This window comes from Meriones unguiculatus, chromosome 3 (assembly GCF_030254825.1).
Source record: "Meriones unguiculatus strain TT.TT164.6M chromosome 3, Bangor_MerUng_6.1, whole genome shotgun sequence".
In the NCBI taxonomy this organism is placed as follows: domain Eukaryota; kingdom Metazoa; phylum Chordata; class Mammalia; order Rodentia; family Muridae; genus Meriones; species Meriones unguiculatus.
The window spans coordinates 8849276-8867596 of record NC_083351.1 but is presented as its reverse complement, the minus strand read 5'-3'; the positions used below and the strand labels follow the sequence as shown (position 1 = coordinate 8867596).

General features: G+C 45.3%; 1 protein-coding gene across 1 annotated transcript; it reads right to left on the bottom strand.

Annotated features, from left to right (window-relative positions):
* Positions 1-346: 346 nt before the first annotated feature.
* On the bottom strand, positions 347-16921 carry Cfap107 (cilia and flagella associated protein 107). The gene is made up of 4 exons (XM_021650249.2): positions 16773-16921; positions 5465-5578; positions 1526-1703; positions 347-688 (listed from the first exon to the last, which is right to left on the bottom strand). The coding sequence occupies exons 1-4, from the start codon at positions 16881-16883 to the stop codon at positions 507-509; spliced, it is 585 nt and encodes a 194-aa protein (XP_021505924.1). The 5' UTR covers positions 16884-16921; the 3' UTR covers positions 347-506.
* Positions 16922-18321: the final 1400 nt, after the last annotated feature.

Here is an 18321-nt window from a genome sequence, read left to right as displayed (position 1 = left end):
TATGTGGCGGCATTCTGGGATTCTGAGACTAATAAAAAGGAGAGGTGAGCTACCAAACCTGCCTTCTACTTGGGATGCAAGGGGCCCAGCTTCCTCCTGCTTCTGTCACCATGCTTTCCCTAGCATGATGGGCTGTGACCCTGGAACCATGAGCCAGACCAAACCCTTCCCCGCTTAAGGTATCGACTCTCTGTCAGATCACAGTGACCAGCACAATGGACTCAAGACCTTTCTGCTTTTCTCCTACAGTGTCTGCTTATCCCCTGTACACACTTGGCTTTGCAGTCAAGAAGCCAATTATGTAAAGAAGCTTTAATTATGAGTTTAGAGAGAAGGTAGCCGGTAAAACAGAGATCATGATTCCAAGAGGACATTCCCCTCGCCCCCCAACAATGGATCGTCATTAATTCTTGGGGTATATCAGCAGATGCTCGCCGCCTGACGAGTCCAGTGAGGCTGTGGGTCTCCTGCCGGCTCTGGCCAGACTGCAGGAGGAGTGGTAGTCGTCAGAATCGCGGGATGGGTTGCAGTCCAGCAGGAAGGGCCAGGAGGGCATGCTCCCTCCTGGACATGGCCTGCACCGGCGGCCTGAGGTAGGATGTAGAGTAAATGCTCTCCTTCAGGCAAGTCTTGGATGTAAGCCACTTCTGCTTTAGCTGCTCAAACAGTCCGTAGTTTGTGGGGGGATCTGCAGGAGAGACCAGGTTTGGGTGACACAAGGTTTGGTTGTGAGCGCACACGCAGAGGGTGGAGGGTCATAGTGGCAGGTGGATCTGTGTGAGTTTGAGGCCAGCCTGGTCTACAGAGAACACACATGGTAGTCAAGTCACCCATCGGAGCAACATGTCCTGGTTCTGGAACGGAGGAGCGGTTGCCTACCATGGCACTGTTGTGCTAATGGAGACACTTCTAGGAACTGCTGGGGGTGAGGCACAAGGGCCAGCCAATAGGAGGCAAAATTGTCTCACATTCCTGTCACATTTTCCAGGCTCTTACATAAAGAAGCGAGGCTAGCAGGGTGAGCAGAGGCCAGAGAGGGCATAAAAGAAATTCTCAAAAACTCTGTTCTACTTGCTTTATTCTTTTTTTTTTTTAACAGTACACACTCCTATCTTGCTTAGTCAGTCTTATTTACTAATAAGCTAGGTCTGTCTGTTTCTTGGATCATTAACTTCCTGAAGGCAAAAATTTTGGAGGCTTGTTACGGCTCTGTCCCCCTGGTACCCTGAGGAAGATCCAATCACTGTGCCTACAGGGAAGTCCCGGCATAGGGGTAGAATGCGCCACCTTTGGTCCTGGTGAATAGGCCCCATGGCGTTAGGGTGAGGTTGTCATTACAGGATTATCCCTGATGTCAAGGGAAGCCGTCAGGTACAGTCCCGAGCAACAAATGGACTCATTTTTCTGTGACCTCACCCCATTGCTTGTGTAGGTATTTGTCTGTGATGGGAGCACACCTCAGCCCTCTGCATTTGTGGTCCCCTTACTGACCAAACATGGGGGAAATCTGCAATTAGAAAAGTACCAATAAGGGGAAAGTCAGACTTTTCTGGCAGCCACAGCAACCTCTGTCCATTCCAGATCCGCAGGGGAGGCACACAAGGATTATAACTGTGCCGATTGTAATGGTCCTCATAGGTGCTGACCAGATGACGGTGAGGGAGCTCCTGGTGGTGGGTAGTCAGGTTCTTGTATGGGAGACCCTGGAAGGACACACACAGTGGCCACATTACCCATCAAAGCAAGGTGCCCCTTCTGGCCCAGGATGGGGGCATTAATCACCTTCCAAGGAGCCGAGACACCAGTGCAAAGGAAGCCTCCATTGGTTCCCAGAGACTTCCAAGGGTCGCAGAACTGCCTGTCCCACCAGGACACACTCCTCTTTCAGTTATATACCCCAACTAGCTGCTTCCATTGCTCTGGCCAAGTGCATTCATCCCCAGAATGAGCTACGATGGTAAATTATAATTAAAGTCAGGATCCCTCAGGGTGCAGTTTTGGGATGTGATTATACCATTTGGTTCAATCTTGCCGTGTCCTGCCACCCCCAGCTGCCTATTTCCAAGGCAAAGGGCATTTGGGCTTCATATTTCCTTCATTTACCTTCGGGAAAACCAGTGAAGTCTCTGTGAATCGCCTTCCCACAGGAAGGATTTATGGCCCCCTCAGATTCAAAGCAAGGAGCTCTTTCTTTGGTGAGGAATTATTTACCTGGAAGGAGAAAGCTGTGTTTTTCTCTTCTAGCTTGCCTGCCTGAAGCCGGGTTTCCCTAAGGAAATCCTCCTGGCTTGGAAGGGACTCCTAGGGAGCTGGATTGATTGAGGGGGTTACTGTCTGTCACTGGCCATAGACGTCCTGTGCCCCAGACTTCAAAAGGTGGTTCCATAAATAAGTCAGAGCACCATGCCAGAGAGGGACGAAGGGGTTGGGCTGGGGGATGATGCCTGGTTCCCAAGATCTGCACCACCAGGGGCCAGAAGTTAGCTGGCAGTGTTTCTTGGGTGGCTGAGCTACAGGAGAAGGGCCAACATGGATTTTATTGGCATTTCTTTGAGTTCTGTATGTGACCCTGCTGTCAGATATAGTGACAAACCATTGTCTTAGACCCTTCTGGTCTCATGAGGGGCCAGGCAATGCAGCCACAGGAAGTAGCAGAGTGCCTGCCGGGAGCAGCCTACTTGAGAGACGGATGGGGCTTGGGGAACCCTTAGGAGCAGGAAGAATCTTGAGGAAGGAATTTCTAGGTTGTTTGGTTGGGTATGTGTGTGTTGGGGTGATAGTAGTGGAGTGTCAGGGGAATTTTTGAGACAGGGTTTCTCTGTGTAACAGCCCTGGCTGTCTTGGAACTCACTCTGTAGATCAGGCTGGCTATGAACTCAGAAATCTACCTGCTTCTGCCTCCTGAGTGACAGGACTAACGGCATGTGCTGCCCAGTCTTCAGGGGGAAATTATTATTATTATTATTTTCGAGACAGGGTTTCTCTGTGTAATCCTGGCTGTCCTGGAATTCACTCTGTAGACCAGGATGGCCTCCAGCTCACAGAGATCTGCCTGCCTCTGCCTCCTGAGTGCTGGGATTAAAGGCATAGGCCACCACAGCTGGCTCAGGGGAACTTTCAAATAAATATTTATTTTTATTTACATGTATTTGTGTGTTTGTTGAAGGTGAAGAAGAGGTTTCCCAAGCTCTCAGAAGAGGAAGTCAACCTCTCCCACCTGCAGAGTTACAGGGGGACTGTGTCGTTGACAGACATGGGTGCCAGGGAGTAAACTCAGGTCCTGTGCAAGAGTGCAAGTGCTCTTCACTACTGAGCCGTCTCTCCCTCCCCTGGAATTTATTAATTTCAGCTGTATGAGACCATGAGTTGGGGGGTTAGGGTTTGTAATGAGTCCAAAGGTCTCTTTAAAAGGTTGCCCCGTGCTCTATACTTAAGCATAGCCAAAGGCTATGGTGTAATGATCTGATATGTAAGATCAGGGCTAAGGGTGGCTGGGGACTGGGAGCCCCAGGCTATGGGTTCTGATTCTGACTTCCTTCCCTGTACTGGGTCTGCAGATATCAGTGTGGTACACATATGCCAGTGTGTCCCAGGGATGCCAGCACAGAGCAGCCTGGTACTGTTTACCAGGGTGATTTTCCCAAAGGCAGAAGATAGTTATCTTGGACAGCCAAATGCGAAACCCAGCTCTCATCTCAAAGATAGTTTATTCTTTTTTCTTTTTCTTTTTGGGTTTTCAAGACTGGGCTTCTCTGTATAGTCCTGGCTGTCCTGGACTCACTTTGTAGACCAGGCTGGCCTCAAACTCACAGAGACCCACCTTTCTCTGCCTCCCTGAGTGCTGCACTACAAGCCACCATACCCAGAGAAGTTTATTCGTGAACTAAATATGAGTGACCAGGGCTTGTAAGCACAAGTTCAGATTGCTAAGAATAGTAGCTTATTTCTAGAAACAGTTACATGAATTTTTTTTAAATCCACATTTTAATTGTTTTTTTTTTTTTTTTTTTTGCATTTATGTGAAAAAAAGAAAGCCAAATATTTGTTTGTGCGTGAACGAATGCAGGCACATGCATGTGTGGGGATCAGAGAACAGCCTGAAGAAGTTCTCTCCTTTTACCAAAGAACATTCCAGGGATCAAATTCAGGTTGTTAGTAGTACGAGCCTTTTGCCAATGAAATGTCTTGCCGGCTGGCCCTCATTAAGGTTTTGTCTTGTTTTATTGGGGTTTGTTTGTGTGTTTGTTTTTATTTTTGGAGGCCAGGTCTCACTGTGTAGCCCCAGCTGGTCTGGAACTCCCTATGTAAATCATACTGCCCTAAAATTTAGAGAGTGGCCTCTGCCTCCAGAGTACTGGGGTTAAAGGTGTGGACCACCACCCCTAGACTCTCAAGAAGTTTTTCTTTTTCTTTCTTTTTTTTTTTGTGAGTACAAAACAAAGTCATAAAACAAAGCGTTTTCCAAATACGTCAGTGGAAACATTAGGTAGGTGGGTTATAACGCAATGGAGACATCTCTGCTGGAGATTTCTTAGCTGCTATCTGATGACATGCCCAGCTTTGGTAGGTGGAAGCTAAGTTAATGCCTTTCAAAGGTTCCACAGGGGCAATGAATGGGGCTAAAGATAGTCCTAAATAATTCGGCTCTGTATCTGTAACGTTCTAACCCGTTACAATCAGAAATTTCAGATCAGGCTTGTAGAATCCTTAACATAGGTGCGGCTTGCTTTTCTTTCTTTTTTTTCTGGGAACCTTAGTTCATACTAAAGAATTTCAGTTTGTGATGAAATGAAATTGTTTAAGCTTTAAGCCATGGCTCGAGGCTGGAGAGACGGCTCAGCCGGTAAAGCAGCTTGCTGTGGGGCCTGGGGATTTGAGGTTGATCCTCAGGTCCCATGTGGCAGGAGGAGAATGGATTCCAGTAGATTGTACTGTGACTTCCACACACGCACACATACATGGGCATCTTCCACAGCAAGTGAACAAATAAATGCTGTTGTTGTTTTTTTAAGTTTAAAAGAAAAAGAGACACGTGCATTGTCTGATTTACAGAAAAGCCACCTGCCTGTTCCCCGTACTTTCAGGTTACACAGTTTAGAAGACTTCATTTCCTTCCTTTGGAGCGGCTGGTCTCCTGGGTCCCCCCTCACACCAGAATGCTCTGATTCTCACAAACCACACCTCACTCCTTCCTGCCACTAGGCTGGGTTTAGGCAGGTGTCAGTGCAGATGGGGTGGGAGACAACAGGCTAGCAAAACTAAACACTCGGGATCCTCAGTGTGGTGGCACAGAGCACAGCTACGACCTATCGATGAATGGTGACAAGCTTGCCTTCCTGATCGCCTGCCTGGAGGGAGACGCCCGGCGGGACTCAGGCAGGAGGTGACCCTCCCTGCTGCACCCAGTGATGCTAGGGCCCTGGAGCCTCTGGAATCCTCCCACCTGCTGATAAAGGTCACTTACCTCTCCTCTCCTTCTCCCATACCACCTGGAAATTTGGTCTGGTCTGTGGTCTGGGTAGAAGACATACTCCTTCCCGCAAGTACACTTCGGGGAGTGGTCAGTGGCTTTGGCAAACTGGAAAAGAACACATGAGCATCTGAGATGCTGCCTCTCACAGCCCCGCCATGTCCCCCAGCCACCATCAGAAGATAGGCAGGGAGAGAGTGAGTAAAAACCCAGGACACCAAACGCTATAGGAAGGACATGAGCTGAGGGGCCCACAGCCTCCTCTGGACTCACTTTTAGTCACTTGTTGTTGTTCTTTCTTTTCCTTTCTTTCTCCCCCCCCCCCAATTTTTATTTTATGTGGTTTACATGTTTTCCCTTCATGTAGGTCTGTATGGGGGAGCGTTGGGTCCCCTGGAACTGGAGTTGCAGGCAGTTGTGAGCTGCCATGTGGGTGCTGGGAATTGAACCTTGGACCTCTGGAAGAGCAGCCAGTGCCCTCAAACACTGAGCCATCTCTGCAGCCTCCTTTTGTCCTTTCTTGTTCTCAGCATTCTTGTAGGCTAGGGCTTCTCAACCTCCCAGTGCTGCAGCCCTGCAATACAGTCCCTCATGCTGTGGTGACCCCAACCATAAAATTACCTTATTGCTAGTTCATAACTTTAACTTTGCTATTTTTGTGAATTTTAGTGTAAATATCTGAGATGCAGCATATCTGTATGTGACTTCTGTGAAAGGGTTGTTCCCCGTAGGTTGAGAACCAACTGCTGTGGTATGCTCTAAGTTTCTTCCTTTCTGTTCCCCATTCTCCACCCTCTTATCTCTCTCTCCCCTCCTTCTCCTTCCTTCCTTCCTTCCTTCCTTCCTTCCTTCCTTCCTTCCTTCCCTCCCTCCCTCCCTCCCTCCCTCCCTCCCCTTTCTTTCTTTCTTTCTTTCTTTCTTTCTTTCTTTCTTTCTTTCTTTCTTTCTTTTTTCCTCTCTCTTTCTTTCTGTTTTTTTTTTTTTTTTTTTCGAGACAGGGTTCCTCTTTGTAGCTCTGGCTGTTCTGGAACTTACTCTGTAGACCAGGCTGGCCTTGAACTCACAGAGACCTACCTGCCTTTGCCTCTGCCTCCTGAGTTCTGGGATTAAAAACATGTATCACTGCTGCCCGGCTCCAGCTCCATTTTAAAAACAATTTTTAATTTTTATTCCTTATTATTGTATGTATGTCTAAGTGTGAATATGTACGGGTGCCTGAAAAGAGACCACAGGTATCAGATCTCTCTAGAACTAGAAATACAAGCAGGGGCAGGCTGCCTGATGTGGGTGCTGGGAATCAAACTGGGTTTCTTCAGAAAAGCAGTGTATGTTCTTAACTGCTAGGCCGTCCCTCTCTCCCCTTAAAAACAATTTTAACATATATTTAACATGTTATATTTAACATGTAACAAGTATTAACGTATTTGATAGGTGTGGGCTTGGTGTGTGTATATGTTCGCCAAAAGCATTGGGTTGGTGGATACATTCTCCTCCTGCCATGTGGGATCTGGAGAGCAAAACTCGGGTCACTGAGCCGTCTTTGTCAGCCACCCGCTCTTCTCTTTTTTAAGTTTATATATTTATTTGTTTGGTTAAAAATTACATCTCCCTTCTCTTTCTTCCCTCCAACCCCTCCCTACATGGTGCCCTCTAGAAATCATGGCCTCTTCTTAGAAACAGTTGTCGTAACACACACACACACACACACACACCTACCTACCTACCTAAGTATATAAATACAGCCTGCCCAGTATATTTTAGTTTTACACCAGGGATGACCACTGACATTAGGTAAGCAATTAGGGCCTCATCCCCGAGGAGGACCGTCCCTACAGTTCTCAGCTCTGTGGCTTACCTGTAGTTCTTTGTCTGTAGATGGGCTCTGTGTTCTGTTTTCTTCATTTTCCTTTCCCTCCCTTTTTTCTTTCCTTCCTTCCTCCATTCCTTCCTCCCCCACCTGCTCCCCCTGAGATAAGGTCTCACTATATAGCCCAGGCAAGTCCCAAACGCAGAATCCTCCCCACATACTAGATTAAGTATTAGAAAGAGTATATAGGGGCTGGAGAGATGGCTCAGAGGTTAAAGAGCACTAGCCATCCTTCCAGAGGTCCTGAGTTCAATTCCCAGCAACCATATACATGGTGGTTCACAGCCATCTGTACTGGGATCTGATGCCCTCCTCTGGCATGCAGGCGTTAGAGCACTCATTTACATATAAATAAAGGAATAAATCTTTTAAAAAAGAATAGAGTATTAGCTGCTCAGTTACTGTGTTGTGAAGCTTATTATTAAACAAATATATAAAAAGGAAAGGGTACGTGGGGCTCTAACCATTGAGCTACATCCCTTGCTCTTGTTTGGTTTTTGATACAGTAACTCAGGTTAGTTTGAACTGGTGATCCTTGATCCTCAGACTCTGGGTGCTGGGATTATAGGCATGTATCATTATACAACCTATTGCATCATCATTCTTTAGAGGTTATTGTTTTATTTTTTTCTCACATCTTTGTCTTGATGTCAGGGTGAGGCTGGCTTTACTTTTTCATTTTATTTCTTCCTCTTCAAATTTTGGAGAGTATTTATGGAAGATTTGTGTTAATACTGAAAGGGTTAGACTAACTTTGTAACCTATATGTCTTCTAAAGCCTATAGTTTTGAGTTTTAGGTCCAGGTTAAGCTAAAGCCTCTTAGTACCTTTCCAGAGAGTGAAGGAATGTGACCCTATCTGTGAGGACAGATGTAAAAAAAGGGCAAGCAAGCAATGACCTTCACTCAGCAAAAGAAGGACCAGACCCTTGTCCTTGAGATAGCGTTTCTTAGCAAGGAACCTAAACTTCTTCTGAGTAGCTTTTGACCTCCAGCCAAGAGCCCGCAGCCCTAATCTTCAAGGATGAGCTAACCACCCCCACCTTAAAGTGCAGCTGCATCCACACTTGGCAGGACTGGCCAAGCTTGAGCACCTAAGACTAACCAATTATCTTACTTTATAGCTTCCTCATCCAATCCTAAATTGCCAAAACTAAAACTTCAAATTTCCCGCAATTTTTCTTTTAAAAACCTAAAGGCCTTTGTCTCCCGGTGCCACTCTTTGCTGACCAGCAGGGGTGACCCCGTTGTACAATGGTTAATAAACCTCTTGCTTTTGCAACGAGTCTTGGTCTGGGGGAGTTTCTGGGAAGGGCGCGATTGAACTCCTGAGCTGTGAGACCCCAGGTCTTATAATACTTTTTTTTAAATATCACATTTTTATTTTATACACATAAAACATATGGGTGTTTTGCCTGCATGGTTGTCTGCTCGCCGTGTGCATGTAGTACACACAGAGGCCAGAAGGGGGAGGCATTGGGTTCCCCGGAATTGGAGTTACAGACCCATAGGAGCTACCAAGCGGATGCTGGGTAGTTACATGAGTAGTTCAGTACTGAGCCTTCAGCCCCTGGTGTTATTATTATTATTTTTTTCCTCCTCTTCTTTTTGACGTGTTTGATACGTTCTCCAGTGAGTTCTCTGTCTTGGGCTTTTCTTTAAGGTTTTGATCACAGATCCAGTTATAATATATAATTATGTACCTATCTGGCTTTTCTACTTCTTTAGAGTTCAGTCTGATAGATTGCATGCTTCTTGGAATTTGCTTATTTCCTGTAGATCAGCCAGTTTTCCAGGGGCCGGAGAGACGGCTCAGTAGCTAAGTTAATTTGCTGCTCTGACAGAGAAAGGAGCCTCCGGAGCCTGTGTCAGGAGCTCACAGCCTCCCGTGATCCAGCTCCAGGGGACCCTGCGCCCCCTTCTGGCCTCCGCAGCACTGCACACGTGTGCACATGCTAACATCGTCTACATAAATAAATTACAGATCTTAGAAAATAATTTTTAGCGCAGCGATTCCCCACCTTCATTTCATTATTTGAAGTTTTTTCCCTAAGTCTATTGAATTGCTAATTTTGTCTTTTTTTTCTTTTAAAAATATTTTTTTCATGCTTGTGAGCGCACATAGCGTGTATATATGTATAGTGTAGTGCTGTGTAGCATGTGATGTGTCTAATATGTATGGTGTATGTGCGTAGTATGTATGTGTGGTGTACATGGTGTGTATAAGATGTGTGGCGTGTGTGGGAGATAATGGTGTCGTTTTTATGGTTTGTGTAGTGTGTATGGTTTTTCTAGGCTTGTGTGTATGTGTGTGTGTGTGTGTTGTGTATGGTGTGTGTAGTTTGTGTGCGTGTGAGGTGTGGCATGTGGTGAGCCATGTTTGCGTGTTGTGTGTGTGGACAACATCTGATGTCACCCCCCTCCCACGCCCCGTTTGAGCAGGGGCTGTCCTTGCTGGCCACTGCAGTGCACACCCTGGGCTGGCCTGCAAGCGTCAGAGGACGCTTGTCTCTCTCTCCCTCCTTTGGCTGTAGGTGCTGATGATCACACAATTGCCAGCGCACCCAGCTCCTGCATGGGTTCTGGGATCCGAGCTCAGATCACCAGTCTTACACGACACGCTAGTCTGAGTCTGTCAACTGGGCACCGAGGCATCTGGGCAGAAAAAGCTTCAGCTGAGAACTGCCTCCATCAGATTGGCCTGCACACTAGTCTGTGAGGACATCTTCTTTCTCCTTCCTCCCTTCTTCCTTCCTTCCTTCCTTCCTTCCTTCTTTCCTTCTTTCTCTCTCTCTCTCTCTCTCTCTCTCTCTCTCTCTCTCTCTCTCTTCCTTTCTCTTTCTTTTTCAAGACAGAGTTTCCCTGTGTAAACCTGACTGTCCTGGAACTAGCTCTATAGATCTGGCTGGCCTTGAACTCACAGAGATCCCCCTGCCTCTGCCTCCTGAGTGCTAGGATTAAAGGCATATGCCACCACTGCCCAACAAGGGCATTTTCTTGATTAAGGATTGATGTGGGAAGGTCATGCCACTGTGGGCAATGCCAACCTTGGGAAGGTGGTTCTGAGCTCTGTAAGAAAGCAAGCTGAGCAATCCATGGGGAGCAAGCCAGTCAGCAGCATCCCTGCCCTGACTTGTCTGAGATTTGGGTGTGTCAGGCAAATAAACCCTTTCTTTCTTAGGTTGTTTTGGTCTGACATTTATCACAGCAGCAGGAAGTAAGCTAGGACACATGGTGTAAGACCTGGGGTCTCACAGCTCAGGAGTTTAAGATGGTGCCCTTCCCAGAAACTCTCACAGACCAAGCAACTCATTGCAAAAGCAAGAGGTTTAATTTAACCATTGTGCAATGGGGTCACCCCAGCCGGTCAGCAAAGAGTGGCCCCGGGAGACAAAGGCTTTAGGTTTTTAAAAGAAAAATTGCGGGAAATTTGAAGTTGCAGTTTTGGCAATTTAGGATTGGATGAGGAAGCTATAAAGTAAGATAATTGGTTAGTCTTAGTGTTCAAGCTTGGCCAGTCCTGCCAAGTGTGGATGCAGCTGCAATTGAAGGTGGGGTGGTTAGCTCATCCTTGAAGATTTGGTTGGAGGTCAGGAGCTACTCAGAAGAAGGATTGAGGCCGTCTGTGTTTGTTGTTTGTTGCTAAGAAACACTATCTTAAAGACAACGGTCTGATCATTCTTTTTGCTGAGTGAAGGTCATTGCTTGTTTTTTTTTTTTTTTTTTATCTGTCCTCACAGATAGGGTCACATTCCTCCATTCTCTGGAAAGGTACTAAGAAGCTTTACCTTAACCTGGACCTAAAACTCAAAACTATAGGCTTTAGAAGACACATAGGTTATAAAGTTAGCCTAACCCTTTCAATGGCAAGCAAGTACTTTCCTCTGCTGAGCCATTTCTCCAGCCCTTGTCAATATTTTCAATTAGCCGACTCCTGTTTTCATAGTTTTCTGCCCCTCTCCTTAAAAAACAAAACAAAACAAAAAGCAAAAAAACAAAAACAAAAACAAACAACAACAACAACAACAAAAAACCAAACCAAAACAAAAAAAAAAAACAGTGTAGACCCTAGGCTAGTCTCAGATTCACTATGTAGTTGGCTCCAGATTCTTCCCTATTCCCCCTGCTTCAGCTTCCTGAATGCTAGGATTATATATTATATAGCAAGTGCCATTCCATCTTGCTGTCTAATCCCCCCGACCCCATGTGTATGTATGTGCGCACGCTCTTAACTCTTCACCTTGCTGCTGATTTCTTATTTAATTCTAAATGGTGTCAAAAAGGCTCTTTGTCTGATTTCAGTGTTTTCTTTTTCTTTTAGGTGTTAAGATGCTCCTGGTTGGTTGAGACAGAGTTCCTCCCTGTAGTCCTGGCTTTCCTGGAACTCACTCTGTAGAACAGGCTGGCCTTGAACTCGGAGATCTGCCTGCCTCCCTCTGCCCTCTGAGTGCTGGGGTTGAAGGCACCACCATCATCCAGCTTGAGGCAGTTTTTAAAAGAGAATGCATACATTTTTATTTTAGTGTATGAGTGTCTTGCCTTCATGTATATGTATGTGCTGTGTTTGTGTCTGGGGCCTATGGAGGCCAGAAGGAGGCATCAGGTTACAGACAGTGTGGGCCACAATGTGGGTGCTGGGAATTGAACCCAGGTCCTCTTCAATAGCAGCCAGTGCTCTTAACTGTAGATCCATCTGTCCAGGTCCTTGTTTTTAATCACTTAGAAAAGATTTATTCCAAGTTCTGAAACAGATTCAGACTAAACAAAAAGATACTGTAATTTCTTATAGTGCACAAACACTTACTGCAAAGTTTCTGAAATCTAGACAATCAAGCCTGAACCACTCACCACAAAACTTCCCACAGTGACAGTATTTAGTAAAGTGTAAGGTGACACTACCAGTGGGCTGTCACTCACTTAATGAGACTATAATTAGCAAGAGCCTCAGACCAAACAAGAGTCTGTTTTTATATTTTTCATGTTTGTCCATGGAAAGAAAGGAATTTCTAACATTTAAAATGACAGGGCTGCCGAGATGGTTCAGCCAGAGAAGGTGCTTGCCAGGAACCCTCATGACCAGAGCTGGATAACTGGGACCCACGGTGGAAGACGAGAACTGACTTCCGAAAGTTATCCTGCCACCACCACAGTGTCACCAAGGGCACCACCCCCTAATATAAATAAGTGAATAAATGTAACTTTTCTTTTTTGAGACAGGGTTTCTCTGTGTAGCCTTGACTGTCCCAGAACTCGCTCAGTAAATCAGGCTGGCAGAGATCCACCTGCCTTCGTCTCCAGAGTGTTGGGATTAAAGGCGTGTGCCACAACCACCCAGATAAAATTTTTAAGTTATATTTTCAGGGATCTGGGAGTATAGCTCAATGGCAGCCACTTGCTTAGCATTCACAAGACCCTGTGTTCCGTCTCTGGTATGGAAATAAAGCCAACTTTAAAATTCACCTTCTACACACTTCAAGATCTGCCCTCCCACTCACCTCCTCACCAGCAATTGCATTGCTAAAGCAGACAGTGATGCAGGGACCTATCTGATGGGCACACAGAAATCCGTAAGCAAGTTTCCTAACTAACCACAATGCCAGCATTCTGCCAGTTTAAACAAAAAAGCTCAAGGAGCCCAAATCTACAGTTTGTAAGAATAAATACACACAACGTAAGGATTGTTAAACTATAAATGTCTACCTGTCACCAGCTCCCATTATCCTTCAGACACTACGTCATACTTAACGTAGCTATGCAGCTGGGACTATGCGAGGCTGTGATTTGCTACAGCAAATGAGAGCAACCTTTAAAAAATTCTATTTCATGATTTAATTGGCTATTAAATAGGTTTCCTAAAGTGAAAACTAGAGTGTCCTATGAGTAAAAATGAGTAAAAAAGTTAGCACATTTTACTCATTTAAGTGAGCGGGGCCCAGGAGGTGAGAAATGTGCCAGAGTACAGAGCTCAGAGGACAACCCGTGGGAGTCAGTTCTCTCCTTCCACCCATGTGGGCTCCAGGGATCAAACTCAGATCAGCAGGCTCCGTGACAGGCACCCTGATGTACCGAGCCATCTTGCAAGTTTTTTTTATTTAATTTTATTGCTGTCACAAAGTATATCAATATGAGTTTTGTGTTCATTTGCACGGTTCTATAACATTTCATGTATTTTTTTTTCTTCTAAAGTATGTAGCAAAATAACAGATAGTCACAAATTTTGAATTATGCCACACTGGCTTTATCTTTGTTTATGTGTTTTCATTTACATGAGCAAATGTCCCTTCATTTTTACTTGAATGATTACATGAGAAGGCCGGTCTCCAGATGTTCAAGCTCTAGCTGAGAAACTTCCTCAGTTTTTGCTTGTCTGGAAATGTCTTCATTGCTTCCTCGTTATTGTTGTTATTGTTGTTGTTTTTTCTGAGACAGGGTTCCTCTGTGTAGTAGCCCGGCTGTCCTGGACTCGCTTTGTAGTCCAGGCTGGCCTCGATCTCACAGAGATGAACAAACTTACACACATGCCAGCCTCAAACTCCGGAGTGCTGGAATTAAAGGTGCTACCACACATGGCGATACTCGGTTTATTTAGAGAGACCCTCCTACTTCCTTTTCTTTCTTTGGCATGTTTTCCTTTTTCTTTGTATGTCTAATAATTTTTCAGTGCCAAAAAATTTAAAAATTAAAAATACCAACTCTCCCACTCTCTGTTGACCAGATATATGCAAGGGAAGAAGACCTTTTTCTAAATAACTGGTCTTCTGAGCCAACTGTCATGAAGGCTGAATCAAGTCTCAAGCCTTTTCTTGGCACATATCCTGCCTGGGCTCTTTTGAAGTTTGCCTTTTTCACATACACATTCCCTATTAAATGTCTTGATTTCTCTTTAAAATACTACTTTCCCCTTTCTTTCTTTTCTTAATACTTAGCCTATGTTGACCTTGAACTTACAACCCTCCAGTTAACCTTGAACTTACAACCCAGCCTTTTCAAGCATTAAGATGATAGACGTGTCACCAAAGCCCAGAGTTTTTTTTTTTGTTTGTTTGTTTGTTTGTTTGTTTTTTCATGTGTTATATTGGGTTCCTCTACTCATTCTTTTCACCCATCTCTCTTTTTTTCTCCTCTCTCTCAACAAAGTTTCAGTACGCAGTCCTGGCTGGCCTGGAGCTCCCTATGTACGTTAGACCTCAAGTTAGACACTGGTCTACTTCCTCCCAAGGGCCAGGATTAAGGGTATGCGCCGTCTCTGGGCTTATCTACCCGTTATCTTTTATTTGCGACATTGATAGTCCAGATTCTTCTGCAGCTTTCTCATACAGGAATCTGATTGCTAATCTGATCATTTCCCCCACTTGGTGCTTCTCTTCCTCACAACTGTCAAGCACAGTTGAAGTTAATGACGACACTTGCCGTGTCTGGTAATGACTAATGTTCTCCATGGCAACAATCTTTCCGAGTTGTCCAAAGTGATGGAACACAGTCAAGAGAATGACGCACAATGAACAATACCTTGGGGAATGGTGAGAGGCTTCAGGAAAAAAGGCAGAGGGCCTTTTACCTTAGCTGCACTTTGCTCCCTGAATTCTTCTGGATGCGATTTTGTGCCTCTTGTGACAAATGTTTGCATTCAATTATGAGACATGTTTATTCTTGTTGGATTTCAGAACGTAGTTATAGAGCCCCATCTGGTGAAAGGAGATGCTGAGTGAGTGTTGTCCTCAGCGTCCCCTGAATCTGGACATGGCCTGTTGTCATGCGTTCCCAGATATTATCTATGGTAAGTCCAGGCAATTGCATTTGAATTGGTAGATCTGGAGAAAGTTCTATAAAAGGACTGTTCTGTTAATATGTAGTTTGTGCTTCCTGCCATTTATTTACATGTTTTCTGATCATGTTTTTCTGAGCTCAAACAACAAACACTTTGTTACATCCATGTATAAAAATACACTGAAACTGAAGTAAAGTTGTCTGCAGCATTCATATATATATATGATCAGATTGGCTTTGTACTCAATTTGTTATCAAGAATGGCTTTGAAATATAGGTTCTTCTGCCACTATCTCCCGGGTGCTGAGTACTCTGGATTACAGGTGTGCAACACCTCATCTAGTTTATGCACTCCTGGGAATTGGGCCTTGGGTGGGTCTCATGCATGCTTGGCAAGCACTGTACCAATTGAACAAACCAAGCCCAGTCTTGGCAAAACTCGATGCAGCCATTCTTGCTGGCCACAAAGGAAGAGACTCAGTTTCAAGCAGCCCATTCAGGCGAAGCACCACCAAGGACCTGTTCTGTTTGGAGAGTTAACACACAGTAGGCTGTGGGACTAGTGCAGCGAGCAGCAGTGGACCCATCGATGTCCCTGCAGGGGAGTACCGTGGCTGCTACGATCAGTGAGGGGCCAGGCTGACAAGAGTAGAAACTGCCCAAATAAAAGTTCAAGGGAGCCGGGCACACGCCTTTAATCTAGCACTCTGGGAGGCAGAGGCAGGAAGATCACTGTGAGTTTGAGGCCAGCCTGGTCTCAAAGAGAGTCCAGGACAGCCAAGGTTACACAGAGAAACCCTGAAAAACATAAAATAAATAAACAAACAAACAAACAAATAAATAAATGTTCAAGGGATGGCTGGGTTTAAGAGCCTCTGCTCTTGCAGGGGACCAAGTTTGCTTCCCATTATTCCAATGGATAGGACTCCCTCTTCTGGCTTTTGCCAGCATTTGCAGGCATCTGTGTTCAAGTTTGTGTGTGTATGTATGTGTGTTGTGGTTTAAAGGTTTGCGCATGGCTTTTATTTTGCATGTATGAGTATTTGCCTGTATGTACATAAGCACACCATGTTTATACAGCACGAGGAAGCCAGAAGAGGACCCCGAATCCCTGGGGCTGCATGCGAGACACTATGTGGGGCTGGGAACCAAACTCCAGTCCCCTGCAAGGACAGTAAATACTCTTTTATTGAGCCATGTCACCAGCCTAGTGAAAAAGAAAAAGAAAAAGAAAAAGAAAAAGCACAGAGATGATGGCACACACCTTTGACACAAGCGCCGGGGAGGCAGAGGCAGGCAGATCTCTGTGAGTTCAAGGTTAGCCAGGGATATGTAAAGAGACTCTATCTCAAAAACAAAACAAAACAAATAAACTATAAATAAAATTCAAAAGTACAAAGGAATTGGGGACCTATCCTGATACCTAGAAATAGTTCAGTGACAACAGTGCTGGAGACACAAGTGTGTTAACATCCCTTCTCTGGTGTCTTTAAGACATAAGGAGGAGCTTTTGATTATTGCTTGAATGCATCTTTCCTACGTAGAACACAAAGACCCCACCTAATGCCATGGTCTTCAGACTCAGCCAGAAGCTGCCTCACATTTGAAAATAGGAACGACTTTGCTCCTCCTCTCTCCAAGCTTTCCCCCACTGGTTCTTCCTTCTTACCTTCCTCCTTTCTTCCACCCAGTTTCCAACGAGCACCTTAGTGGAATACTTCTTTTCAATTTTCCAGCCTGGAGTAGAGAATGGCTGGGGAACTGGTGAGGTCACAAACATGGTAAGGATCTGTTCCGCGTCCCCTTGACTTGCTAGGTTTAGGGGGTTATACTGTTCATCTGCTCACTGTGCTGGCCCGGGGTGAATAGTAGATGACACTCTGTCAAGCTCAGGAAACTTAACAAAGCCTGGAGAGAGCTCACTTTCCTCCGGGGAGAGTGATGTGATCTTGGATTCTCTTCTATTGACTATCTCCATGGAGATAGACTCCGACCATAGTTACTCCTCATCACGAAGCACTTGATTCTGGAGGAGAAGAGCTGGCCCCACAAGAAACAGGCCAGACTGAAAAGGCACCACAGTGAGAGCAGTAATGAAAGGGCTGGATGCCTCTGTTGTCATGTCAATAGGGCCAACGCTCTTGCACCGTTTTTGTAACTGGAGTGAGTTGGACTCTTTCTTACAGGTGAGATGAATTCTAATACTACTTAGTGCTGATATGTGAGCCCATGCTAAGGTACTAACAGCCACTCACAACACCCCTTGGAGGCTGGTGCTGCAATCATATCTGCTTCGTGCTTGAGGAGGCTGAAGCTCACAGAGAGGTTCAGTTGCCTAAAATTACACCTGGTGAGACACCTGGAAATTCCATCTATTCTAACTCCAGCTTAAATCACTGGCTTCCCTCCATTGCTTTCCCGTAATTCCACCTAAGGGGCATCCATGAAGAATCCTGCATTGCTTTTGCAGCTAACACAATATAGTCCATTTATTCAGTCTTCATTCATTAATTCCATAAGCACTTCACATTCTGTATCTTTGGTGCTGTGGTGGTTTTGAATAAAAAATGCCCCCATAGGCATTTAGGAGGTTTGGCCTTGTTGGAGGAAGTGTGTCACTGGGGGTGGGCTTTGAGGTTTCAGATGCTCAAGCCAGGTCTAGTGGATAGCTGTCTCATCTTGCTGCCTGCAGATCCAGGTGCAGAACTCTCAGCTACTTCTCTAGCACAGTGTCTTGCCAGCATGCCACCATGCTTCTCTCTGTGATAGTAACGGACTAAACCTCCAATCTGTAAGCCAGCCCCAATTAAATGTTTTCTTTTTTAAGAGTTGCTGTGATCCTGGTGTCTCTTCATAACAATAAAATCCTAACTAAGATAGGCGCTAAGTAAAGTGAGGTTGCAGTGCTTTAATGACTAGACCTCTGCTCAGCTCAATGAGACAGAACCCTAATATCTTGATTATTCTCTAGGCCAAAGTTTCAGGAGCCACCAAGATATCCATCTGCAGGGAGCTGGTTCAGAATAGTAGAGTATGTCTACATGATGCAATGTTCTATAGCTTTTATGAAAGCCTGTTCTAGGGCATGTTATATAACTCAGTGGCAGAGCACTTGCATAACATGTGAAATGGCCCTTGGTTTAAACCCTTGCCAAGGAAGAAAAGAAGGGAGGAAGGAAAGGGATGAATAGGAGAGGAAGAGGAAAGAATCAAAGAGA